This window comes from Artemia sp. Qi Xiang Cuo, chromosome 8, assembly GCF_049724085.1.
Source record: "Artemia sp. Qi Xiang Cuo chromosome 8, ASM4972408v1, whole genome shotgun sequence".
Taxonomy (NCBI): Eukaryota; Metazoa; Arthropoda; class Branchiopoda; order Anostraca; family Artemiidae; genus Artemia; species Artemia sp. Qi Xiang Cuo.
The window spans coordinates 14507775-14534899 of NC_142801.1; the positions used below are offsets into that span (position 1 = coordinate 14507775).

Below are 27125 nucleotides of genomic sequence, written 5' to 3' on the forward strand. Positions count from 1 at the left end.
CGTTTTGGTACTGACTAGGGGGCGAACCCAATCGTAAACGTAATAACTTCTGTTCGTTTTTAGTTTTGATGTTGTTCCTTACTTTCAGTTGAAAAATTTGTTTTTTTTAAATTCAATTTCTGATCGTTTTTTAAATAATGCTGGGAAATCCGGCACCCCCTTCATAGAAATGTCCCTTCTCCCATGAAAACTTCCTCCATGGAAAGATCCTCCCACATAAAAACCGACCCCCCCCCCCCGCCACTACCAGAAAAAATTCCCCCCGAAAACGTCAGTATACTTCCCAATAACCAAAACTATATGTAAACATTGGGTAAAGTTCATAACTTTCAGCCCTCCGCCCAGGGACTTTGGGGGATTAAGTCATCCTAAAAGACATATTTATTATATTTTCGACCATACTGAACAAAATGGCAATCTCAAAATTTTGATTGGGTGACTTTGGGGAAAAAATGAGCGTGAGAGAGGGCCTAGTTGTCCTCCATTTTTTTGTCACTTAAAAAGGGCAATAGAACTTTTAATTTCCATTTGAATGAGCCCTCTTAAGATATTCTAGGACCACTGGGTCAATAAGATCACCCCTGAAAAATAAAATTAAAAAAATAATAATAAAAAAAAAAAATAAACACGCATCCCTGATCTTTCTTCTGGCAAAAAATACAAAATTCCACATTTTTGCAAATAGGAGCTTGAAACCTCTTCAGTAGGGTTCTCTGATACGCTGAATCTGATGGTGTGATTTTCATTATGGTTCTATAACTCTTAAGGGGTGTTTCCCCCTTGTTTCGAAAACCAAGCAAATTTTCTCAGGTGCTTAACTTTTGATGGATAAGACTAAACTTGATGAAACTTATCTATTTGAAATCAGCATTAAGATTTGATTCTTTTGTTGCATCTATTGGTATCAAAATTTCGTTTTTTAGAGTTTCTGTTACTATTGAGCCGGGTCGCTCCTTACTTAAAGTTCGTTACACGAACTCTTTGATTGTCCCTTAAGCAAATTTGGCTCAATACTTATGATGGATGAATGAAAAATTTCCAAATAAAATTAATATTAATTTAAAAAATAAATATTTGAGAGACGGAACCGGTGAAATTTTTTTTTACAAAATTTTGATTTTTCTCGAGCCGTAAAAGCCTCGTGTATGCGACTTTTTTTAGAAATATAGCAATAAATGGAAAAAATATCGATACACAGGAGAGGTTTTCGTTTTTACTCTTTTTTTGCACAAAAGATAAATTCGCAAATTCTGCACATAAGCTTCAAAGGTGTCAATGTAATTTCACAATTTGCTATAAAGGTCTATTATTGAATTGTTTAAACCCCATTCACTTACACCATCTTTAAGAGATTTAGCTAACGCTGAGATCCAACCATTTGTGCCTTAAAAATAAACAAAAATTTGAAAAAAATAAAAAAAAATTTCACAGTACTTCGTGACTCATTTGTTTTGCTTGCTAAAATACTAGATATGAAGTGATGGAAGTACGAAGATTCTCTTAAAGACCTAAAGACAACCTGGTTTGTCAGAAAACTTTATTATTAACGGTGCATGTCTCCTAAAACAATGAATTTACACTGGACAGAATGAGTTCTAAATGTTGAAATCTGAAAAATGACCCACCAGCCTCTTATTACGGATGTGACCTGCCATCGTCGATGGCAATATCTAGGTGATGTTTTGAGAATATGAAACTAAACTCCCAAGGCGACTTTCAAGTAACAATCTACAGAATCAAGGAGGAGAGATCGTCCCGAGAATACCCAACACCTCACATACACCTCACATACACCTCACAACACCTCACATAGATCTGACTGGTACGGAGTACCAGTCAGATCTCCACTGTTTCACTGCGGTGCTGCAACCCGAGTGGGAGGATGTGCAGGTAGTAGCAGGATACTGCGGGGACTGGAGACTCTTTACTGATACTCAGGGCTGTATCCAGGGGGGTACCCGGTTTGACCCCCTCCCCCGAAATTTTTGACGGAGTCAAAAATTAGTCTAAAAAGTACCTGTAAAGACAAAAGCTTACCAGAAAAAAAATATGCTCCCACACTAAATCCTATTGCATTTTGTGGGTAAACGGTTGTGCAATCGCTTACGCAATTACTAATTGCCAATTAGGTAACCCCATCTTCACCTGACCTTGAATAGTAAATAAGAATTAATAGGTGCTCGAGGTAAATGTATAATAGGAGGGTGCAAGATTGTCAGTTCAGTTCAATTTCGGACTTGGATAAGAGAAGAGCGATTTTCAACATGAAGAGGAAGTGTGACATTGCGCCTTTTTTCGCGCCCAAGCGGACCAGGGATGTCTCTGACAGTGGCGTTAGCGGGACGTCTGCGGAGCATTCATCCACACCTGTGGATCTGAACGGCACTGGAGCCATCGCTGAAGCTTCTGAATCACGCAAACTGGAACCAACCCAGTCTTTGTCGTCGTTTGCAAATAACTTCAGTCATTTTTTTCGATAAATCCTCCAGTCTTAATGTCAATCCTAAACTGCGTTTGCTGAAGAGCCCTTGGACTCCAGATATCTCCTAAGTTTTTCCAGTATCCGAAAAACGGAAGCTGAAGTTTCAGTTAACCTGGCTCACTCGTTTCAGTTGGTTGTCCTACTTTCCGTCTGAGGCTGCTACTTTTTGCAGATTTTGCGTTCTGTTCTCGTCAGAGACAGCTGGCAAAGGCTGCCACCAGTGCTTGGGGAATCTAGTTACCAAACCATTCAGGAACTGGAAAGATGTGATAGAGTGCTTCACAGCTCACCAACAAGCACAGTTTCATAGAAACTGCACTCTATCGGCTGAGAACCTCATTTCTGTCTCGGAGAAAATGTAGGACAATATCGTGCACCAACTAGACGTGGCAAGGAAAGCGCAGGTTCAAAAAATTGATAGAAGTTGCGACCAATTGCTGAAACGGTGGGCGGCAAAGCCTTGCCCTTCTTGGTACCAACGATTCCGGTCCCATTTTGGTCTCGGATCCAGAACCTTCTCACAATGATGGCAACTTCCGAATACTACTGTGGCTGAGAGCGAGACACGGTGACAATGTTCTGAAGAACCATCTTTTTTCTGAGGCCAGAAATGCCACATATCTTTCTTCCATCATCCATAATGGTATTATTGCCGTATCCAGGGAGCTTCTTCAGCAGTCTATTGTGGAAAGAGTAAACGCAAGTATATGCTTTTCGGTGCTTGCCGATGAAACGGCGGACGGTTCAAATACCGAGCAGCTGTATGTTTGCGTCCGGTACACTTTCAAAGGGAACCTGCATGAGGACTTCCTTGGTTTTACCCTAGTTTCTGATTTGACTGGGCAAGGTCTGACTTCATCAATTTTGCAATTTCTCGAAAGCTTTGTTCTTAATCTGAACAAGATGGTTGGTCGAGAATATTATGGTGCAGCAGCAATGTGCAGTGCCCACAGTCACAACTTGGTCATCTCTTCTGCATACTCTATTCCAGCGATTAAGCATTTCTTCGTTGTCTTTTCGCAAATCTGCAGTTTTTACCATACTTCCCCACTCAGGACACAGATTTTAAAAGAGAAGATGAACGAAATACTACCGGATTCGAGGAAACATACTTTAACCGGACTCTGCAAAACAAGATGGGTGGAGTGCCACGATTCAGTCGCGAGTTTTCTTGAGCTGTACCGAACAATCCTGCGATCCCTGGAAGCTCTTGAAGAGAACGAAAATGCAGAAAAACGTCTGCAAAAGCGGCGTAGTTGCTGGACACGATGAGCCAGTCGCAATTTGTTGGTTGTCCCCATGTGGTCAAAGAGCTTTTCTGGCTTACGCTTCCACTTTGAAAGACTCTTCAGTCATTTGACTGTGGTTTGGCAGCTGCACGCAGGCATGTGGAAACTGTTCTTTCAAAAACAAAGGAAATGCTGCTACTGCTTTCCCGTCTATTTTCGACGAAGCTCAGCGTTTTGCCAGCGACTTAGGAATGGAGATGACTCGTCCAAGGAAACGAGGTGGCCACCGTAGAACCTCGCTCTTTATTCCTTTCCTGGACCACTGCACTTCCGAGCTTAAACAACAATTTGAGCTTCATCAGAAACTGCTGTCATATCTCAGCGTCCTTTCTCTGGCCAAAATTGTTTCTGTTGAACCAGACCGTCTGAAGCAAGAGATTGAGCTATGTCCCATCAAGTGGGAGAATGTTCCATTATCAGAGAGACCTACTTATTCTGTGTCTTCGCTTCAGACATGCAACGTCACCTTTTTTCGAAATGTTTTTCTTCTTCTGGTTGTTCTCGCAGCGTTACCTGTTAGCACTGCTACTCCGGGAAGAATTTTCTCAACGCTCAGGAGGTTTAAAACCTGGCTGAGAGATTAAACAGGAGAAGAATGACTGAGTGACTTAGCCCTCCTTGTAGTTCGCAGGGACGTTGACATCTGCCCTTACAAGGTCATCGACATTTATGCCGGGAAGAGAAAATCGTCGCCTGGAGTTCGTTTTATAGATATTGGCTGAACTATTGGTTCGCTTCGCCCTTACTTTTAGCTAAAAAAAAAAATAATCATAGACTACTTCTACTATTTGGCTTCTTTCTGCGTTAACTGGTTTTCCTGTCTCCAAAAACAAACAAAAAATAGTTTGTAGTTTTAGCTGTATGTAAATACTTGTCTTGATTTCGTTACTATAAAAAAAAATGCCCCTTAAAGGTACGAAAGTATGCCTAGTGGACGCGTCCTCGTTCGCAAGGGACGGACTAACGGTCTCGAGCTAACGTAATGTTGCTCGAGGCTGTTAGTCAAAGTCTAACAGGCTTTGCTAATACGAAACCAACCCATTCATATTACGTTCAGCTGAATCCCAAGCTACCTAGAACCAGCACCACAATCTAGTTCGTTGTATTATTTTTTGTAGTGTAGCTAAGACCAGCTATTTAAAAAGCCTTAATATCCTTCCTTAGCTATATTAATAAAAAAATTTGCATAAAATAATTTTGTTTTTTTTTAAAGTAAAGTACTCCATTAAACCAAAAATGAAAAAAATACAATCAAATAATCTACCAAGCATACAACTACCACAAATCAGTATCAACAAATAATTGCACCCCAAAGCAAACAGAAATTAGAATAATTTAAATTCAAAACGAGCAGAAATTAATCCGAGTAGGGTTCTAAACCCTATACTTTCTAAAAGCTAGAATATAATTTGTGCTTTACTGAAAGAAACTCAAATGAATTTACTGAGAAACTGTGCATTGTCAGTTTAATATACTTATGCTGATATTTATTCCTTAAAATCATTTTTTAATTTTTTATTACTTAAAGTTATAAAACTGAAAACATTTAAAAGAGTTTAGCTATCTCAAATATTTCTATTAGACTCATTTCGGGACAATACGACGTGTCACTAGCGCGTCTGATTAACAATCCAATGAGCCCCCTCCGAAGTTTATATGACCACACTTTCTATAAAAACCATACATGTCCCCAGGGCACAACTTACAACTCTTGCCCTTAGGGTTGGGGAGATTTTTTATCCTCAAAGACATAATTTTCAGACCTTTCTGATGGGCTGAACAAAATATCTATATACAAAATTTGTCCTCTGATCACGTTTGACTAATAAACAAGTCACTAGTTGAAACAGGTACGATAAAACTTTCTATAAAAACTTTATATGCCCTAAGGGCATAACTTACAACCCTTGCCCTGAGGGTTGTCATCCTCAAAGGCATAATTTCCAGACCCTTCAACTACGTTGAACAAAATGGCCATATATGTTGATCGGAAATGTTTGGGCAAATGATGGGCCTGGGGGAGACGATTCTCCCTCCGATTACTCTCAACTATTAAAAAGGGCAATATCCCTCTCAATTTCCAATTGAATGAGTCCTTTTTGAAGTTTTTACGACGACACTTTCTATATAAACATTATATGCCCCCAGGACATAACTTACAACCTAAGACCTGAAGGCTGTGAGAGCGTTTTTATGCTCAAAAAGATAATTTCTGGATCCTTCAACTACGTTCAACAAAATGCCTATATCAAAATGTTGAGCGGAAGTGTTTGGGGAAATGAGGGGCGTGGGGGGATTCGCCCTGTGACCACTTCTGACTATTAATAAGGAAAATAGCCCTCTCAATTCGCAATTGATGAGTCCTTTTTGAAGTTTCTACGTCGACGCAGGGAAAGACCTAATTTCCAGAACTTTCAACTACGTTGAACAAAATGTCTATCTCAAAATTTTGATTGGATGTGTTTGGGGAAATGGTGGGTGTGAGTTGCCTTCCAATCACTTTCGACTATTAAAAAGGTTCAAACATGGAATGTTTTATTTTAGTTATGCTGACTGTAACGTGTTTTATTTAAATTATATTAAAAAATAAACGTGCCCAAAATAACCCTGAGAGGGGGGTTAGTTACCTTCCAATCACTTCTGACTATTAAAAAAGGCACTAACCCTTTGAATTTCCAATCACATGAGCCGCTTTTCAAGTTTCTACGACAAAGATGTCAATACTTTGATTGAATGTGTTTGGGGAGATAGCGGGCCTGAGAGGAGGGTTAGTTGCTCTCTATTCACTTTTGACTATTAAAAAGAGCACTAGCCCTTTAAATTTCCAATCAAATGAGCCCTTTTTGAAGTTTCTACGACAAAACTTTCTACAACACCTTATATTCCCCCAGGTCATAACTTACAACCCTTTGCCCTGAGGGTTGTGGGGGGTTGTCATCCTCAAACACCTAATTTCCAGAACTTTCAACTGCGTTGAACAAAATTTCTATCTCAAAATTTTGATTGGACATGTTTGAGGAAATGGTGGGCGTGAGAGGGGCGTTAGTTGCCTTCCAATCACTTTCAACTATTAAAAAGGTTCGAACACTGGAATGTTTTATTTTAGTTATGCTGACTGTAACGTGTTCTATTTGAATTATATTAAAAAATAAACGGGCTCTGGGGGGTTTGTCATCCTCAAATACATAATTTCCAGAATTTTCAACTACGTTGAACAAAATGGCTATCTCAAAACTTTGATCGCTTGTGTTTGGGGAAATGGTGGGCGTGAGAGGGAGGTTAGTTGTTCTCTATTCACTTTCGACTATTAAAAAGTGCATTAGCCCTTTCAATTTCCAATCAAATGAGCCCTTTTTGAATTTTCTACGACAAAACTTTCTACAAAACCCTATATGCCCCCAGGGCACAACTTGCAAACCTTGCCCTGAGGGCTGTGGGGAGGGGGTTCATCCTCAAAGGCCTAATTTCCAGAACTTTCATTTATGTTGAACAAAATGAATATCTCAAAATTTTGATCGGATGTGTCTGGGGAAATGGTGGTCGTGAGAGGGGGGTTAGTTGTTCTTCAATTAATTTCGACAATTAAAAAGGGCCTTTCAATTTCCAATCGAATGAGCCCTTTTTGAAGTTTCTACGACAACTATTTCTAAAAAAACCTTATATGCCCCCAGGGCATAACTTACAACCCTTGCCCTGAAGGCTGTGGGAGAGGGGCTGTCATCCTTAAAGACCTAATTTCCAAAACTTTCAACTACATTGAACAAAATGACTATTTAAAAATTTTGATATTATGTGTTTGGGAAAATAGCGGGCGTAATAGGAGGATTAGTTACCCTCCAATTACTTTCGACTATTAAAAAGAGCAATAGACATTTCAATTTCTAATCGAATGATCTTTTTTTGAAGTTTCTACAAAAACACTTAAAAGGGTATTAGCCCTTTGAATTTCCAATCGAATGCGCCCTTTTTCAAGTTTCTACGACAAAGCTTTCAATAAAACCTTATATGCCCCCAAGACATAACTTATAACCCTTGCCCTGAGGGCTCTGAGGGGGTTATCACCCTCAAAGACCTAATTTTCATAACTGTCAACTAATTTGAACAAAATTACTATCTCAAAATTTTGATTGTTGGATTTGGATAAATATTGGGCGTGAGAGGGGGTTTAGTTTCCCTCCAATCACTTTCGACTATTAAATAGGGCACTAGCCATTTCAATTTCCAATTGAATGAACCCTTTTTGAAGTTTCGAAGACAACGCTTTCTATGAAAACCTTATATGACCCCAGGGCATAACTTATAACCCTCACCCTTAGGGCTGCGGAGGGGTTGTCATCCCCAAAGACCTCATTTTAAGAACTTTCAATTACGTTGAACAAAATGGCTATCTCAAAATTTTGATTGTTGGATTTGGATAAATATTGGGCGTGAGAGGGGGTTTAGTTTCCCTCCAATCACTTTCGACTATTAAATAGGGCACTAGCCATTTCAATTTCCAATTGAATGAACCCTTTTTGAAGTTTCGAAGACAACGCTTTCTATGAAAACCTTATATGACCCCAGGGCATAACTTATAACCCTCACCCTTAGGGCTGCGGAGGGGTTGTCATCCCCAAAGACCTCATTTTAAGAACTTTCAATTACGTTGAACAAAATGGCTATCTCAAAATTTTGATTGGATGTGTTTGGGGAAAAGGTGGGCGTGAGAGGTGCCTGAGTTGCTCTCCATTCACTGTCAACTATTCAAAAGGGCACTAGCCCTTTCAATTTCCAGCCAAATGAGTCCTTTTTGAAGTTTTTACGACAAAGCTTTCTATAAAAAAAACCTTATATGCCCCCAGGGCATAACTTACAACCCTTGCCATGTGGGTTGTGGGGGAGTGTCCTCATCAAAAACATAATTTCTATCTGGAAATCAACTACGATGAACAAAATGGCTATCTCATAGTAATGATTGGATGTGTTTGGGGAAATTTTGGCCTTGGAAGGGGTATTAGTTGCCTTCCAATCACTTCCGACCATTAAAAAGGGCACTAGCCATTCCAATTTCCAATCGAATGAGCCCTTTTCGAAGTTTCTACGATAATTCCTTCGATACAAATCTTTACTTGGGCACCGGCATTGCGCTGCCTATGGTAGAAAAAACTGCAGAAGAATTTAAACATATTGTGAGGTTCTGGAGTGGCGCAGTTGAATTGATTTCAGCTTGGTAATACGAGACCCAAAGCTCGAGCTCAGCTGTAGAAATCCAATCCAGGGCTCGGAATTTGATTCCGGAGATGAGGTTACGCAAAAGCGTCTCCATACTAATCCAAAGTAGAAGAAGAATAAGAATCATTTTACAAGTGTCCTGGAGTGGGGTACTAGCATTAATCTCAGCTTTTTAGTACGGAACTAGGGTTTCTAACTCAGCTGCAGCAAACTACTGCAGGGCTAAAATTGGATACAGGTAATAAGACGATGCAAAAGCGTCTCCATACTAATCCGAACAAGAGCAAAAGAAAGAAGAAACATACTGCCAAGTTTGTATCTAAACTAGTCTTATTATAATGGTTACCAGGATTGACCCCCACCCCCCCGTATTTCTTGTCCGACTCATAAAAAAGAATCGAAAATGCAAATCAACAAATTTTGGAAGCAATTTGTCATTTTTTTGTAATCCCCCCCCCCCCCCCGCCAAAAAAATAACCCTCCTCTCCCGAACAAAAATCCTGGATACGCCTTTGTTACCGAATATATGATGCTGGAAATTTGTATTCATTTTTGGAAATTAAGATAGATTGCTGTAACGAAAATTCTTTCAAATTTTAATCGCAGATCATGCTTTGTAACTTGAAACTTTTAAAATCAACATTTCTGTTGTGTTTTGACTCTAACATAGGATAAAAAGTAACACGAACCCTCTGATCTCCGAATCGCATTTGCCTTCTCGAGCTTTTTGACACGTTCATACGGCACAAAAATCGCCTGGTGTCTGTGGCACCTGGTTGGATAGGTCTTTTCATCTCAGTAGTTACGGCTTGGTGATCATTTTTGTCGATAATATCATAGACACTATCACCATGTATTAAGAGATCTTCCTGAAAAGAATGATAAATATTAGTTGGGTAGAGGAGGTCATTTTTTTTTCGTTTGTTTGTTTTCAAGGTGGTTTTAACTATACAGATATGTATCTCACCACCACACTGACAAATCTAGAAAAACTTACAAATTTGTTATCCACATCACCAAGAGCATCTGGCTTTAGTTTTATAGATGCTTGCTTGTAGATTTTTAAACAAGTTTTTTAAACTGAAAGTAAGGAGCGACATTAAAACTTAAAACGAACAAAAATTATTCCGTATATGAAAGGGGCTGTCCCCTCCTCAACGCTATTTACTCGCTATTTACGCTAAAGTTTTTTATTGTTTAAAAAAAGTAAAGTTGTGAGAAAGAGTCAAACTTTAGCATAAAGAGCGAGGCGTTAAGGAGGAGACAGCCCCTTTTATATACGGAATAATTTCTGTTCGTTGTAAGTTTTAATGTTGCTCCTTACTTTCAGTTTAAAATTTTTTTTTTTATCTAATTTCTGATCGTTCTTTAGTTAATGCACCTTTTATTTTGGCTCACCGTCCTTGAATAAGTAAACAAAATTTGCATAAAAATTTTACTCTTTTGCTAAATGGCTGTCTCTAAATTTGGTTCTGACGTAATTTACAAATTAACTTACGTAACGAACTTCTATATTGGTATATTTTTCTACTGGCAAAAAATGTGTTGCAGATATAGTTGCAGATTTTTGCAGATAAGAGCTTGAAACCTATGTAATAGGGTTTTCTTATGCGCTGAATCTAACGGTGTGATTTTCATTAAAATTCTTTATCTTGCAGGGGATGTTTCCTCCTCTTTAAAAAATCAGATAAATTTTCTCAGGCTCGTAGCCTTTGATGAGTAATACTAAACTTAAAACAATTTGTATATTAAGAATCAACATTAGAAGCCCATTCTTTTGATACATTTAATGACATCAAAATTCCGCTTTTAAAAGTTTCGATTACTATTGAGCCGTTTTGCTTGTTTTTTTTTTGTTTTTTTTTTACGTATATGTTATTACGTATATGAGGGGGTTCTCCCCTTAGTCAATACCACCCTTACTTTCACTCCCCTTACTTTCAGTTGAAAAACTTGTTTTTTTATATTTGATTTCTGATTTTTTCTTTTTTTAAATAATGATGGGAAATCCAGCGCCCCCTTCCTAGCAATGTCCCTTCCCCCATGAAAACTTCCTTCATGAAAAGATACTCCCATATAACCCCCGACCCACCCCCAGCCCATACTACCAGAAAAAATTCCCCCTGAAAACGTCTGTATAGTTCCCAATAACCAATACTGTATGTTAACATTGGGTAAAGTTCATAACTTTCAGCCCTCCCCCTGGGGGCTTCGAGGGATTAAGTCATCCTAAAAGACATAGTTATAATATTTTCGACCATGCGAAACAAAATGGCTATCTTAAAATTTTGATCGGGTGACTTTGGGAAAAAAATGAGCGGGATAGGGGGCCTAGTTGTCCTCCATTTTTTTGGTCACTTAAAAAGGGCACTAGAACTTTTAATTTCCGTTCCAATGAGCCCTCCCACGATATTCTAGGACCACTGGGTCGATACGATCACCCCTGGGGAAAAGAAAAAAAAAAACAAAAAAACAAATAAACACGCATCCGTGATCTTTCTTCTGGCAAAAAATGGAAAATTCCATATTTTTGTAGATAAGAGCTTGAAACCTTTACAGTGGGGTTCTCTGATACGCTGAATATGATGGTTGGATTTTCATTAAGGTTCTATAAGTTTTAGGGGGTCTTTCCCCCTTTTTTCGAAAATCAGCCAAATTTTCTCAGGCGCGTAACTTTTGATAGGTAAGATTAAACCTGATGAAACTAGTATATTTGAAATCAGAATTAAAATCAAAAAACGGTATCAAAATTCCGTTTTTTAGAGTTTCGGTTACCATTGAGCCGGGTCACTCCTTACTTACAGTTCGTTACCACGAACTGTTTGATATAGCCTACGTATACCCATCTTTAGAGACAACATGGGATCTTACATTATTTCCGTCCAAAAATATTTACTTGTAGCGGTCTTATGGTTTTGGATATAAGTATGGGTAAATGATTCCTTCTTGACAGCTCATCTCTATGTGTACAGGGGGGTGTTTAAGGGGGTACCGCTATCTTTGAAATGAAAAAAAATAATTAGCGTAAATTTGTATATGTTTTCCGCAAATTTCATTCTGTTTTTCGTTATTGAAAATAAAATTCATGGGTACGTACAGCACACAAAAGAAATACACCAACAAAATTAAAGCAATTTTTTTTACACGGAAGTAAAAGGCAGTGATTTCTCTGTTTCTCTTTGCAGCAGCTTTATTTCTGTGGCGTTTTGCAAAAAGGACCTTAGTCCGCTTTTTTTTTTTTTTTAATGAGTTAAGCATATGGTTCGAAAGGGCTTGAAAAGATCTATCGATTGCTCTATTCCAAATGGGCTTATCTTTAATTCCGACCGAGTTACAAATCATAGGCAACGCAATAGCGCTAATTAAGTAAAGAACGATGCTGGCACAATGTATTATTTTTTTTTTCTCCAGACCAGGGCACTTGATATTAAAGGAGTTGTCGTAGAAACTTCGAAAAAGGTTCATTCGTTTGGAAATTGGAATGGCTAGTGCTTTTTTTAATTGTCGAAATTGATTGGTGGGCAACTCGCAGCCCCCCCCCCCCCCCCCACGCCCATCATTCCCCAAACACATCCAATCAAAATTTTGCCATTTTATTCAGCGTTGTTGATTACCAGATAAAAAATATGTTTTTGAGGAGGACATTCCTCCACAACCCTCGGGGCAAGGGTTTTAATTTATGCCCTGGGGGCATATAAGGTTTTTATAGAAGGCGCTGTCGTAGAAACTTCAAAAAGGCGCATTCGATTGGAAATTCAAAGGGCTAGTGCCCTTTTTAATAGTCGAAAGTCATCTGTGTGTGTGTGTCATCTCTATGTGTGTGTCGTCTTTACTGAAAAGAAATTTACTCTAGCACTTTACTGAAAAAAAAAATACAAATGAATGTGCATTGTCAGTTTACTATACATATACTGATATTTAGTAATCAAAATGTTAATATTATTTGATTTAGTAAAGTCATAAAATTAAAAACTTTTGTATTTTTTCAGTGAAGTGCAAATTATGTTCTGGCCTTGGGAAGGCATAGGGGTTTTGAGCCCAACTTATGTTAATTTCTGCTCGTTAGCAGCACTTTACTGAAAAAAAACTCTAGCACTTTACTGAAAAAAAAAATACAAATGAATGTGCATTGTCAGTTTACTATACATATACTGATATTTAGTAATCAAAATGTTAATATTATTTGATTTAGTAAAGTCATAAAATTAAAAACTTTTGTATTTTTTTTCAGTAAAGTGCAAATTATGTTCTGGCCTTTGGAAGGCATAGGGGTTTTGAGCCCTAGTTATGTTAATTTCTGCTCGTTTTGAGTTTGACTCGGTTGTTTATTGTGATTTCTGGTCGTTTTGGGTTTCATTTATTTATCGATGCTGATTCGTGGTAGTTTCATGCTTGGTAGATCATTTAATTTCATTTTTGCTCATTTTTTGTTTAATGGAGTTCTTTACTTTTCTTTGAAAAACTTATTTTGTGGAAAAAGCTTTTTAATTAATTATCCTAAAAGGGCGTAAGTCCCCTATCTTTTAAGTAACGAATAACTCAGCAATTTGAACATTTCCAGCAAATTCTGATCGAAAAGTTGACAAGGCATCAGACCTTAAAGTTTGAAGATTCTTAAATTCTGATTGGTGAGAAAGATTGTCCCATTTTCATTTTGCTATCCTGTAAATAAGGAAAAGTGGACTTATGCCCATTTTGTAAAACGCCATAGATTTTTAATAGGCAGTAGGATATCAATATCTCTGTTTCTCTTTGCAACAGCTTTGTTTGTAACAGATGGCACTATTGGTATCTCCAGAAGTAAGAAATAATTTAACTGGCTGACGTAAACACGTCACAGAAATAAACCGAAAAAACTGAAGTACATTTTTTTTACACGGAAGTATATGAAAGTAAGCTCTCATTTTTATTTTGGTTTAAGCCTACACTTCAGTTTTGTATTTTATTGCAAATTTACTATAAATTATAATTTATAATGTAATTTATGAAGTCTATTAATGTTTTAAAATAATAATTCGGTGAGATTAAAAAAAGTTGTGGTTCGGTAATTCTTTTGGCCGGAAATATTTTTTTATTTCTCTAGAGGTGTGCATAAAGACAGCATCTAATAACAGAAAATTTGCTTGAAGGCAAGATAAACCCACACAAGTGTCGAAGTACTGAGATCTAAAAACTAGATGGCTAAAATAAACTTCCTGGTGATGAATTTTAAATTAAAAGGTTCATATAAGAAGTAGCTTGTACAAATTCCATTAGCAGATTAACTAAACAAAGCAAATAATTTAATTTCACGAAATGCATTGACAAAATACAGCCTGCATAATTCAAAAATCCAGTGAAACGGGTCAGTTTTCTTTAGTATATTTTTACTTTTAATTGTACTATATAGCTCATTTTTCAGTTTTCGCTGTCATTTTCACTTGATTTGGGAAAATTTGCCGCAACATTGCCGACCCCAGGATTTTGACAAAATTACGCCACTGTTCTCAAAACAGATTAGTCAGTGATCCAGTGACCGTTATCTTTTAAGCGGTGGCTCACATTCGCTGCAGTTGGTTTGAGGGAGGATTCTAGCGTATTTTGAGGTGCTGATAACGAATATTGGGGTGCACAAGTTCGCAAGCGTGTAGAACATGGTCATTTTAGCCTATAAAGTCAAATTTAGCCTATAATGATGTCATACTACTCTTGATTTTTTTTTTACACGGTAAAACAAACTGAAAAGTTTATAAACTTAACATATTCTGAATACTAAGAAAAAGTACTTTCCCCTGGCATTTTTAGTTTTTCCCCAAACCTTTGTTTGTTTAGTTAAACCCTATTTAATTTTGAAAAAAAGGTTTTTTACTTTTTCTTAGCTTTTTCTTTCTTAGCTTTTTCTAAGAATATACTTTTTTTTAGCTCTTTCGGTTTTTCTGAAATTTTTGCCTATATAAGGATAGGTTGTTATGCTTTATTTGTATTCTGCTCGTCATTACGAGGCAAACTCCGTGCCTCTTTTTCAAGAAATGTTAATTCTTGAGCAAATATTTATTTTGTCTAAATAACGTCATAGCTTTCAGAAAATAGCCTACAATGACCAAGTTTTTAAAAAACTTCTTTTTAGCTATTAAAAAGAACGAAAAGGAATCAAACTGCACATCATTCAAACCGTCAGAATGTCCTTTAGACGTTGTTAATAAAAACAAAGTCAAGACTTGAATCTGTAGGACTATATAAGTGTTTGAACAAGAAATTCCCCCCCCCCCCCAAAAAAAAAAATTCTGAATAGGCGTTTTACTCGAAGTATTTTGCACACAATCTATAATTTTTATCTCACCAAACGATAGATCACTCTTTTCTGAATCAAATCATGTATTCACATTCTATACAACTAATATTTTTAACCAGGAAAAAAAAACTACTACTACTATGTAGTAGATACCATCTGGCTTACGTAGGCTCATATACGAGCCTCAAGGTGGCAAATCCATGTGAGCGTGTGGTGCAGAGGTGACTAAGGCTAATTTAAGACACTATTTTCTTTGATTCCCATGATAGCAGGGGCTAATGATTCAATTGGTTGGATCGGGTCAACGGCCACTGAATAGTAGATGGTAACTTTCATGATCAGCTGAAAGTAAGGTTTAGACGACTGCATTAGCAGTTTAATATCAAAACAAACAAAAAACCAAATATTTAAAACTGAACATGAAGCAGTGGCTCATATCTCTTTTTCTTCTTCATCTTTGTCTTCGGACTCGTTCTGATTCACATCGGAAAGTAGGCATTTTTGGAGGTTAGCTCCACCCTTGCATGTGCTGTCACAAAAACCTACTTTAATGCATTTGCAGCGCGAGCTGTACCTCGTCGTGTCACAGTTGCAAAAAGAAAGCGATGCTAGCCAATGTGGCATCCCAGGAACTAGGCCTGACTTCAGTTCATGATCTTCAATTCTCCAGCCCATATCGGTAGCCTGAGGCAAATCAATACGGGGCTTGTGGCTTTGGATCCAAATCAGTGACTGGAACATGTACCTTTTCAAATGAATCCTCCAATCTTGGGTACAAATGTGCTCAAAGGTCATTCAGACTATTGAAGTTAGTCGGACTTCTCCCATACACTATAACCACAAGCTGCTTACATACGCTGACTAAACCATCACTTTGCACAGAAGATGGCTTCTCTGCAAGGACTCGAGCTTCATCACCTAAAAACCCCAACAAAGTTCCCAAAGACTCAAAAAAAGCAGATCTTTCCAATTCCATACCGAAAGCTTGTGGTGTCACATCCACTGAAATTCTGGACAAGTGGTAAGGTGTTGCAAAATGTTATTCCTAGTTTTTGCACTGCCGTATGAATAGGTATGCAGTAGGACGGAAACAACCCAGAGCTACTTGAGGCCGAGACTAGCAATTTACTGGAAGTAGTATGCAGCTAGTAAGACGATGTCAGTATCGTTGGCTTGCATTATCACAAGCGTGTTCTTCCGTCTTGCGGGAACTGCCGTGTGGTATAACACCCAAGTGTCTGCTTCCTCATGGCCAGACGAGAGATCGTCATCAACAGAGCTTCCATGGGGCGAAATGGTAATAGCTCTATGTTGAATCTTGAGACCTCCAGCGAGATGAACCATCAGACGGTTCGAAATTTTGTACTCCCAGACCTCGAAAAGAACTTTCAAGAGTTGACCTTTGGCTGAGCCACTACTGAGAATCCCGTCCCAGAGTGTTCCAACTTTTCTGGAGGAAGCGAATGGACTGGAAATATTTCCTCTAGGATCTCCTCTTCTTTTTCGACAGCTAGATGCTTCTTTGAGGTTGAACGAGTAGTCATCACAGGTTCTATCGTCACTAAGACCGTCATACCTGTCACCAACCAAATGGATAGACTGACAAGCTTTGGGTGTGCTCCTAAGAATCCCATTGTAAATTCTTATTCCAAAATCTGCTAGCGTCTCATTTTGTTCTGGTCGATAACACCTTATGACACTCATGACATCAACTGTATAATTAGATCGAGGAGAGTCTTCAAAAAGCGTATGTGGAATCGTTTTTGGCCATGACTGCAAGCCAGACTGTTGCAGAATGTAGTTCAAGGCTGTTGATTTTGTACCAGTACCTAGCTGAGACTCCCTGCGACTTGATCATAATGCTGCAAGTGAGGCTGGATATGGCTGTAGCTCGTACTTCAGCAGCTCACAGAGAGACCGGGTGTGTGTTGAATTTGCAAGATGAAGAGGTCGTTTAAGCAGCTCAGTTTCCCCAAAATCTTTTTTTGTGGTTGTTTCTTTTATCTTTTTTGGCAACAGAGGCGAAATTGCACTACGCCAACTTTTACTTTCACGGATGTCCCTTCGAGATATGAGCTCATGGCTTCGAGGCCAATGTCTCGGAAGTTCAGAAGACTATTTGATACGGCTTCTGGAGCTCTATCCTCTGTCATAAAGTTGCAGAGCTCTGTTCTCGTCGTCTTGAATGGGTTTCCGAACAACTCTACCAAGTCCATAACCCGATTTCTGCCTTTTGTTGTCAGATTCGTAAACGCAGTGATATCTTCATGATGGTTCATTGCATCGTCATCCATGTTCAGGTTTGCTTTCAGCGTTCTGGTTACTGCCGTGAGAAAGGGAAGAGTAGCCAGATATCGATCCCTGGCATTTTCATTTGTTGTCACCCCAACAATACCAGAAACTCCTCGATGACCTTTGATGTCCAGATTCATGGTCGACTCTAAAGCCAGATCGCATGCAATGCTGAAAAATGGGTTGGTTGTTTTCCTAACCACAAAATTGCCACTTAGAAACTCTCTGTGTACTTCTGGCGCTTTTTCAGGCAGGCGCAGCATTTCTTCTAGGTAGTTAAGTGCAGCTGTGTCGTATTTATGGTTTCCAGATGCAAAGAAAATCGGAACCATCTCTTTTGTGGCGTTTAAGTGTGATCCCCAGTCCGCAGCTCTTTCAGTATAAAGATAGTCGTTTCCGGTACGGAAACGACTAGATAGCTGACCCATAGGCTATGATTCCTTATGGTAGATCTGGACTCGTTGTACTTCGAGAAAAGCGGAGCAATGCTGTCCAACGGATCTCCTATATGTTTACATGCTTCAGAACTAGTTGTATCAACATGGCGTACTTCACGCAAGACCAATGACACCCCCTAAAATCGTTGTTGCCGGAATCCTTACCTTTAGCTAGATCAGATAAATATCCTAAATCCTTTCCTTTTATGTCATAGTTTTCAGTATTTTATGCAATAGTCAGTGCTCCAAGGCTCGCTATCGTTAAAACCAAGGGAGGGAGTGTCTCACATCAGCCGCAGTTGGTTTGAGCACGGATTCCAGGGTAATCTAAGGTGCTTTAAACAAATATCGGGGTGCATATGCTCGCACTAATGTAGAATTTGACGATTTTAACCTAAAGAAGAATTTAGCCTTTTATGGTTAAGTCTGTATGCAACTAAAACCCGATATGTAAGATGCTTGGCTTTCTTTTATTGCTGTGAAAACCAAATTCGCGCATGCGACCGCAGAACGAGGGATCTGTTATTTTTTTTTTCCTGGTTCAAAATATTAGTTGTATAGAATATAGATACATGATTCGATTCAGAAAAGAGCGATCTATCGTTTAGTGAGATAAAAATTATAGGTTGTGTGCAAAATACTTCGAGTAAAACGCCTATTCAGAAAATTTTCTTTTTTTTCGGGGGGGGGGGGGGAATTTCTTGTTCAAACACTTATATATTCCTACAGATTCAAGTCTTGACTTTGTTTTTATTAACAACGTCTAAAGGACATTCTGTCGGTTTGATTGATGTGCAGTTTGATCTGTTTTCATTTTTTTAACAGCTAAAAAAAAAAAAAAAAAAAACCTGGTCATTGTAGGCAAATTCCTGAAAGGTATGACGTTACTTAGAAAAAATAAATAGTTGCTCAAGAGTTAAGATTTTTTGGAAACGAGGCAAATAGTTTGACCCGTAATGACGAGCAGAATTCAAACAAAGCATAAAAAATATACTTATGTAGGCAAAAATTTAAGAAAAATCGAAAAAACTAAAAAAAAAGTATATTAAAAAACGTTGTTTTTAAAATTTAATAGGGTTTAACTAAAAAAATTGAGGTTATAAGGACAAAATAAAAACACCACGTGAAAGTAGGCTACTCGTTCTTAGAATTCAGAATATGTCAAGTTTATAAAGTTTTCAGTTTATTTTACCGTGTAAAAAAATCCAGAGCGGTATGACGTCGTTATAGGCCAAATTTGACTTTTTAGGCTAAAATGAACATGTTCTACACGCGTAAGAACTTGTGTACCCCGATATTCATTATCAGCGCCCCCGATTACCTTAGAATCCACCCTCAAACTAACTACAGCTGATGTGAGCCATCCCTACCTTTTTTTGAACGATAGCGAGACTTGGATCACTGACTAATCAGAGCTTCTCCGTTTTCATTTGAAAACAAAAATATAAAAAAAAAACTATCGCTATATAGCAACAATTTAATACAGTAATTTATATTACAATTTAAACAAGTTATATATAACAATTTAATATAACTATTTACAAAACAATTAATATAACAATTTTATGTAACAACAATTTAATATAACAACCTATTCGTTGAATAGCAAAACAATATGAAAAAGATCGCTTCCTTGCTTCGCAGTCTTTAATATGGGGTCGAAATTTTCAATTTTAATCACTTTTATGCTATCATCGCAAATTCGAGGTACCTTTGATTCGAAAGTGAGAATTTTAAACACTTTAAAATTAACTGCAAATTAGAGTCAGGTTTTAATACCGAAATCTTCAAAAATAAATTAAAATTTATAAGGCTGGTCGAGAACATGGCTAAGTATTAAATGACGTCCCTACTTAAACTTGTCACACATAAATGCCGCTTATAGCAGTCAACAATATCTTGAGTATAAGCCTACACAATTATTAACTAAACGGCATCCACTTATACAGACTATCAGTTAATTAGTTCATTACTGATTCGTAATGAAGTATTGTTATTAAAATGCTTGGAGCGCAACCAGTTAGGCAGAGTCAAGAGAGCCGAAACCAGTTTTTTTATTACGTCAAGTATGTATGGTCAGATACAGTTATGTCTGTACATCCGCCTTCCTTAAAAAGATTATCTGCTACTGTTTTGACTGGATAGTAATGGCTGGGATGCTCTCACCGCTTGTTCGAAATTAAAAAGAAATGACTATCACGCAACACTTCAATATACGCATGCGTAAAGATTTGGTCGTAATGTCAAACTTGATGCCCAAGGAAAAAATGGTTGCCAGGGGCTCTGGGGGTTTCTTCTATAATCCACAAAGAAACGGATATAAAAAAATTATAATGGGATAAAGATTTTCTGACAAAAAGAATAACTACCCATTCCAGACTACGGGGCTGATAAAAAATGCAATTAGTTATCATTTGTGCCAATTCACGAACATTTAGGGAGGGGAGGCAAGGATTTGTTTGATTTTTTGAAATGTAGATACTAAATAAGGTGTTTTTTTAAAAATCTGGGGGGGGGTGTATTTTTCAATTTTAAAAATAAAAATGCCAAAAAAGGTATTTTTCAAAATATACGGCGGTGCAATCGTCCCACCCATCTGCCTCCCTAATGGGTACCCGGCCGGTTATGCACAATACATTGGTTAACTCTGTAGACCTTTTCACACTAATCTGTTTTCACGAAAAAAAGACAAAATTTTTTTGTGGTGCATTTAATTCTTTTCGTAGCACGTTCAAGTAAAAGTGTGGCTTATCGGCCGAATTAAAATATCTTACCCAAGTCGTTGAAGACCGTTATTCATTGTAAATTTTAACTAATTCACTTTTTATTCTACCTTTACTGGGTCTCATACTCCTTTTTGCTTTCCCATGTTTGCGGCATCTGTTGTACATAAGCCGTTTTGCAAAAAAAGCGAAAAAAAAACAACGGTCAATGTGAACCAAAGACAAGGATGGAGGATACCTCGATAATTCCAGTAAATCTTGAGCAAATACAGATCGATTTTTTCTGTCTGTTTGAGAACCAGCAATTCTTCATTGCCCTAGAGGTGCTTAAACACATGTGGAATTCTTAAATTCTACCTAAAAGTTTCGTTACTATTGAAAGTTACTACCCTGGGAAAACCTCATATAGTCAGTATTTTCGCCATTTTCTGGATATAATAGCAGACTACTCGGTACTTTTTCCCATTAACCGGGCCTCTCTAAGAAGTCCAACAAGAGATGCTACAGTCAAACGGGAGAGAAACAATGAAAAACCCGTTTTTACGAGATGATTCAATACACCGTTGTAAGAAATACATTGTATAGCGTGGTTTTAAGATATTTAAGGTGTTGTTTTATTGGGTTTTGGGGGGGGGGGACCTAGGTTAGGTTAGGTTACGTATTTAATATATGTTATGCTTTGCCCCCCACTCCCCCTAATGTACAAATATATAGCCTAAATTTGTTTCTATACTATTATGTATTCATCCTATTTTATTTCATTAGCATTAACCACACTGGACTTTTTAGAGAGGCCTGGATAATGGGAAAGTACCGACTACTCTTGGTAAATAATTGCCCATCGGAAATATTTATTTGCAGCCTCTATATCTCCGCTTCCTTTGCCTCGTTTTGAGAGACACATACTACAGCCTCTACTGCTTCTTCTCCGCATGTATGTATATATGTATGTATGTTTGTATTTCCAAAAAAAGCCGTCGGGCCATAGGAAAAATACAGAACATATACAAAACAAAACCGACAAAAAACACAAATAAATTAAAAAGAAAAACGTATTTATATATGAATCTTCACGAAATTATTTATAAAGAGAGCCATCTTTCACGATGTATCAGCCCTTCATTAACATACTAAATTTCCTCTCTCTCTCCCCAATATCAATCGACCCTCGCCTTAAACTCAAAATCCATTTTATTTCTTCCCCTTTCAACCCAAACTTAAAATAAACGTCTTTCCCCCACATGACCTTCACTGTATTATACAGACTCAGAGATCCCTAGGCCTCCTCCCGAACCTCCCAGTGTTGTATTCCTAGCTCGTGTAACCTAACTTTTACCTTATCAACCCCTATATCCGAATTCGATCCCTTACCTTCATTCCAAAAATACGAATATCCTACTTCATCAAAAATTTTCTTAATTTCCTACGGCAGCCCTACCCCTATCTTATTCTCCAACAATCAAAAATACGCTTCTTTTGCTAGCCTATTTTTACTTCTTAAAATTTTTATCCAAAACTTCACCATTCTTATTAACAGGGGCGAATCTACGGTATTTTCATTGGTAGGGGGGAGAGGGGTCTATATCCGGATGTTCAAGGAGCATGGGCTATATAATAACTTTTTCTCCACGTTATTGGAAGGGCAACTGCCCCCCCCACCCCCTTGCCCCTCCCAAACGACGCCCCTGCTTATTAACCTATCTTTTTTTAACCTACTTAGTCCCAAATCCCCTTCCAGTACAACACTGTGAATGGATTATGTGCCCAAAAACTCTCTTAAAATTATTCCTTTGCATTCTCTCCAAATCCTCATTTTCCCTAAAACCCCACCTTAAAACAAAGAAATGGAACTGAAGGAAATAACTACAAGTTATGAGACTATATTTAGAGAAGTAGTTTGATTGTTTGTAGCTAAGACAACTTAATTTTTTCTTTCTCTAACAAATCAACAATATGCTCCCTTCCTCCTCCCCAGAGACATGCATATGTCGCAGAAACATGATAAATCCAGCAATTTGATAACAAAAAAAAACATAGGGTTTTCATCAAAACTCGGTCAGTGAGAAAAAGTGGCATCATTTCACGAAAATCTAGGGGGAGGGGGGAAAATTTATTATTAAATATCTGGGAGAGGGGGTAATTTTCTTTTCTTGAAAACCTGGGGGAGGCCGAATAATCATCAATCCAATTGACGACCCTGGTGACAAAATTAAATCATCCTGTTTACAATAAAGCCTAAGATTGTGTCATCGTATTCATTTATTTTCTCATCCACTGGGCTTAAGTCACACGCTAGGAGTTCAATGCATGCCTTTATCATCTTTCTGTGACATGGATACTTTGGGCTAGAAGCGGTTAATCTAAGAGTAAAAATACTGGCTTAAAGTTTGGGCGGAATGGACACGTCTTATTCGGACTTTTATGAATATTGAGTTATCTGACAAACTAACCACATAACATACCCCTGACCCATGTACAGAACACGTTGGAAGTGGTTCATCTAAGGAGCAAAGTCTTGACTAAAACAATATCTAGAAATTCAATTTGTTACTTGTGCATTTTATGGTACACACCGCTATATCAAACAGTTCGTGGTAACGAACTGTAAGTAAGGAGCGACCCGGCTCAATGGTAACCGAAACTCTAGAAAACGGTATTTTGATACAAATAGATACATCAAAAGAATTAGATTTTAATACTGATTTGAAATATATAAGTTTCATCAAGTTTAATCCTACCCATTAAAAGTTAGGCGCCTGAGAAAATTTGGCTGATTTTCGAAAAAAGGAGGAAAGACCCCCTAAATGTTATAGAACCTTAGTGAAAATCAAACTATCATATTCAGCGTATCAGAGAACCCTACTGTAGAGGTTTCAAGCTCCCATCTACAAAAATGTGGAATTTTGTATTTTTTGCCAGAAGAAAGATCACGGATGCGTGTTTATTTGTTAGTTGTATTTTTTTTTTGTTTTTTTTTTCCAAGGGTGATTGTATCGACCCAGTTGTCCTAGAATATCGTGAGAGGGCTCATTGGAATGGAAATTAAAAGTTGTAGTGCCCTTTTTAAGTGAGCAAAAAAAATGGAGGGAAACTAGGCCCCCTCCTATGCTCATTTTTTTCCCAAAGTCATCTGATCAAAATTTTGAGGTAGCCATATTGTTCAGAATGGTCAAAAAAATATTATAAGTATGTCTTTTAGGATGACTTAATCCCCCGAAGTTCCCGGGAGGAGGGCTGAAAGTTATGAACTTTACCCAATGTTAACATATAGTATTGGTTATTTGGAAGTATACAGACGTTTTCAGGGGAGATTTTTCCTGGTAGTGGGGGGGGGGGGTGGGTCGGGGGTTATGTGGGCGGATCTTTCCATGAAGGAAGTTTTCATGGGGGAAGGGACATTCCTATGAAGGGGACGCCGGACTTCCCAGCATTATTTAAAAAAAGATCAGAAATTTAATATAAAAAAACAAGTATTTCAACTGCAGCAGCAGCAACATCGAAACTTTAAAGGAACTGAAAATATTACATATATGATTGGGTTCACCCCGTAGTCAATACCTCGCTCTTTAAGCCAAAGATTTTTTAGTACTTTCATAAGAGCTATTTATTCTAATAAACAGCCTTTGTGATTAAGTAGTCATTTTTAAAGAACTGGAACAAAATTCGAACTTTCTCTTAAAGAGCAGGGTATTGACTAGGGGGCGAACCCCCTAATATACGTATTAAAAATACATGGATATAGAAGTTACGTAAGTTAAGTCGTAAGTTATGTATATTTATTACTAACAAAAACGTTCGTAAATAAAATTGAACAAGTTTCGAGAAAGCCATTTAACTAAATAAAAGTAAATTAATATGAAAATTTTGTTTTAATTATTCATGTACGGTGAGCCAAGATCAAAACCTGCATTTATTCAAAAACATTCAAAAATTAAATAAAAAAAACAAGTTTTTTAAGCTGAAAGTAAGGAGCGACATTAAAACTTAAAACGAACTTAAATTATTCCGAATATTAAAGAGACTTTCCCCTCCTAAACGCCACGCTCTTTACGCTAAATTTTGACTCTGTCTCAAAAATTTATTTTTAAAAACAATAAAAAACTTTAGCGTAAAGAGCTAGGCGTTGAGGAGGGGACAGCCCCTTTCATATACGGAATAATTTCTGTTCGTTTCAAGTTATAATATTGCCCCTTACTTTCAGTTTAAAAAACTTGTTTTTTTTTATTTAATCAAACAGTTCGTGGTAACGAACTGTAAGTAAGGAGCGACCCGGCTCAATGGTAACCGAAACTCTAGAAAACGGTATTTTGATACAATTCCGTATTGTACCGAAACTCTAGAAAACGGTATTTTGATACAATTCCGTTATTCCGTATATGAAAGGGACTGTCCCCTCCTAAACACCTCGCTCTTTACGCTAAAGTTTGACTCTGTCTCACAACTTTATTTTTTAAAACAATAAAAAACTTTAGCGTAAAGAGCGAGGCGTTGAGGAGGGGACAGTCCCCTCCGAAACTCTAGAAAACGGTATTTTGATACAATTCCGTTATTCCGTATATGAAAGGGACTGTCCCCTCCTAAGCGCCTCGCTCTTTACGCTAAAGTTTGACTCTGTCTCACAACTTTATTTTTTAAAACAATAAAAAACTTTAGCGTAAAGAGCGAGGCGTTGAGGAGGGGACAGTCCCTTTCATATACGGAATAATTTCTGTTCGTTTTAAGTTTTAATGTCTCTCCTTACTTTCAGTTTAAAAAACTTGTTTGTTTTTTTATTTAATCAAACAGTTCGTGGTAACGAACTGTAAGTAAGGAGCGACCCGGCTCAATGGTAACCGAAACTCTAGAAAATGGTATTTTGATACAAATAGATACATCAAAAGAATCAGATTTTAATGCTGATTTCAAATATATAAATTTTATCAAGTTTAATCATACCCATCAAAAGTTGCGCGCCTGAGAAAATTTGGCTGATTTTCGAAAAAAGGAGGAAAGACCCCCTAAAAGCTAAATAACCTGAATTAAAATCCCACCATCATATTCAGCGTATCAGAGAACCCTACTGTAAAAGTTTCAAGCTCCTATCTACAAAAATTTGGAATTTTGCATTTTTTACCAGAAGAAAGATCACGGGTGCGTGTTTATTTGTTTGTTTGTTTGTTTTTTTTTTGTTTTTTTTCCCAGGGGTGATCGTATCGACCCAGTTGTCCTAGAATATCGTGAGAGGGCTCATTGGAATGGAAATTAAAAGTTCTAGTGCCCTTTTTAAGTGACCAAAAAAAATGGAGGGCAACTAGGCCCCCTCCCATGCTCATTTTTTTCCCAAAGTCACCTGATCAAAATTTTGAGATAGCCATTTTGTTCAGCATGTTGGAAAATATAATAAGTATGTCTTTTAGGATGACTTAATCCCCCGAAATTCCCGGGGGGAGGGCTGAAAGTTATGAACTTTACCCAATGTTAACATATAGTATTGGTTATTTGGAAGTATACAGACGTTTTCAGGGGAGATTTTTCCTGGTAGTGGGGGAGGGGGGTGGGTGGGTCGGGGGTTATGTGGGAGGATCTTTCCATGAAGGAAGTTTTCATGGGGGGAAGGGATACTGCTATGAAGGGGACGCCGGACTTCCCAGCATTATTTAAAAAAAAGATCAGAAATTTAATATAACAAAACAAGTATTTCAACTGCAATAGCAGCAACATCGAAACTTCAAACGAACAGAAAATATTACATATATGATTGGGTTCACCCTATAGTCAATGCCTCACTTTTTAAGCCAGAGATTTTTTAGTACTTCCATAAGAGCTATTTATTCTAATTAACAGTCTTTGTGACTCAGCGTTCATTTTTAGAGAACTGGAACGAAATTCGAAATTTAGCCTAAAGGACAAGGTACTAACTATGAGGCGAGTCCCCTAAGATAAAAATTAAAAATATATGAATATAGAAATATGAATATAGTTACGTAAGTTAATTCGTAAGTTACGTATATTTATTACTAATAAAAACGTTCGTAAATAAAATTAAACAAGTTTCGAGAAAGCCATTTAACTAAATAAAAGTAAATTAATATGAAAATTTTGTTTTAATTATTCATGTACGGTGAGCCAAGATCAAAACCTGCATTTATTCAAAAACGTTCAAAAATTAAATAAAAAAAACAAGTTTTTTAAACTGAAAGTAAGTTGCAACATTAAAACTTAAAACGAACAGAAATTATTCTGTATATGACAGGGACTGTCCCCTCCTCAACGCCTCGCTCTTTACGCTAAAATTTTACTCTGTCTCACAACTTTATTTTTTAAAAAAAAAAAAAACTTTAGAGTAAAGAGAGAGGCGTTGAGGAGGGGACAGTCCCTTTCATATACGTATATTTATTACTAATAAAAACGTTCGTAAATAAAATTAAACAAGTTTCGAGA

At 37.4% G+C, this 27125-nt stretch overlaps 1 protein-coding gene across 1 annotated transcript in view; it reads right to left on the reverse strand.

Annotated features, from left to right (window-relative positions):
- The window catches only part of dysf (neuronal PAS domain protein dysfusion), a 92091-nt gene that overhangs the window by 58750 nt on the left and 6216 nt on the right, over window positions 1–27125 (reverse strand). Inside the window, exon 2 of the mRNA XM_089092860.1 lies at window positions 9672–9851. Coding sequence (XP_088948986.1) covers window positions 9672–9851 — 180 coding nt within the window. The remainder of the gene's footprint in view (window positions 1–9671; window positions 9852–27125) is intronic.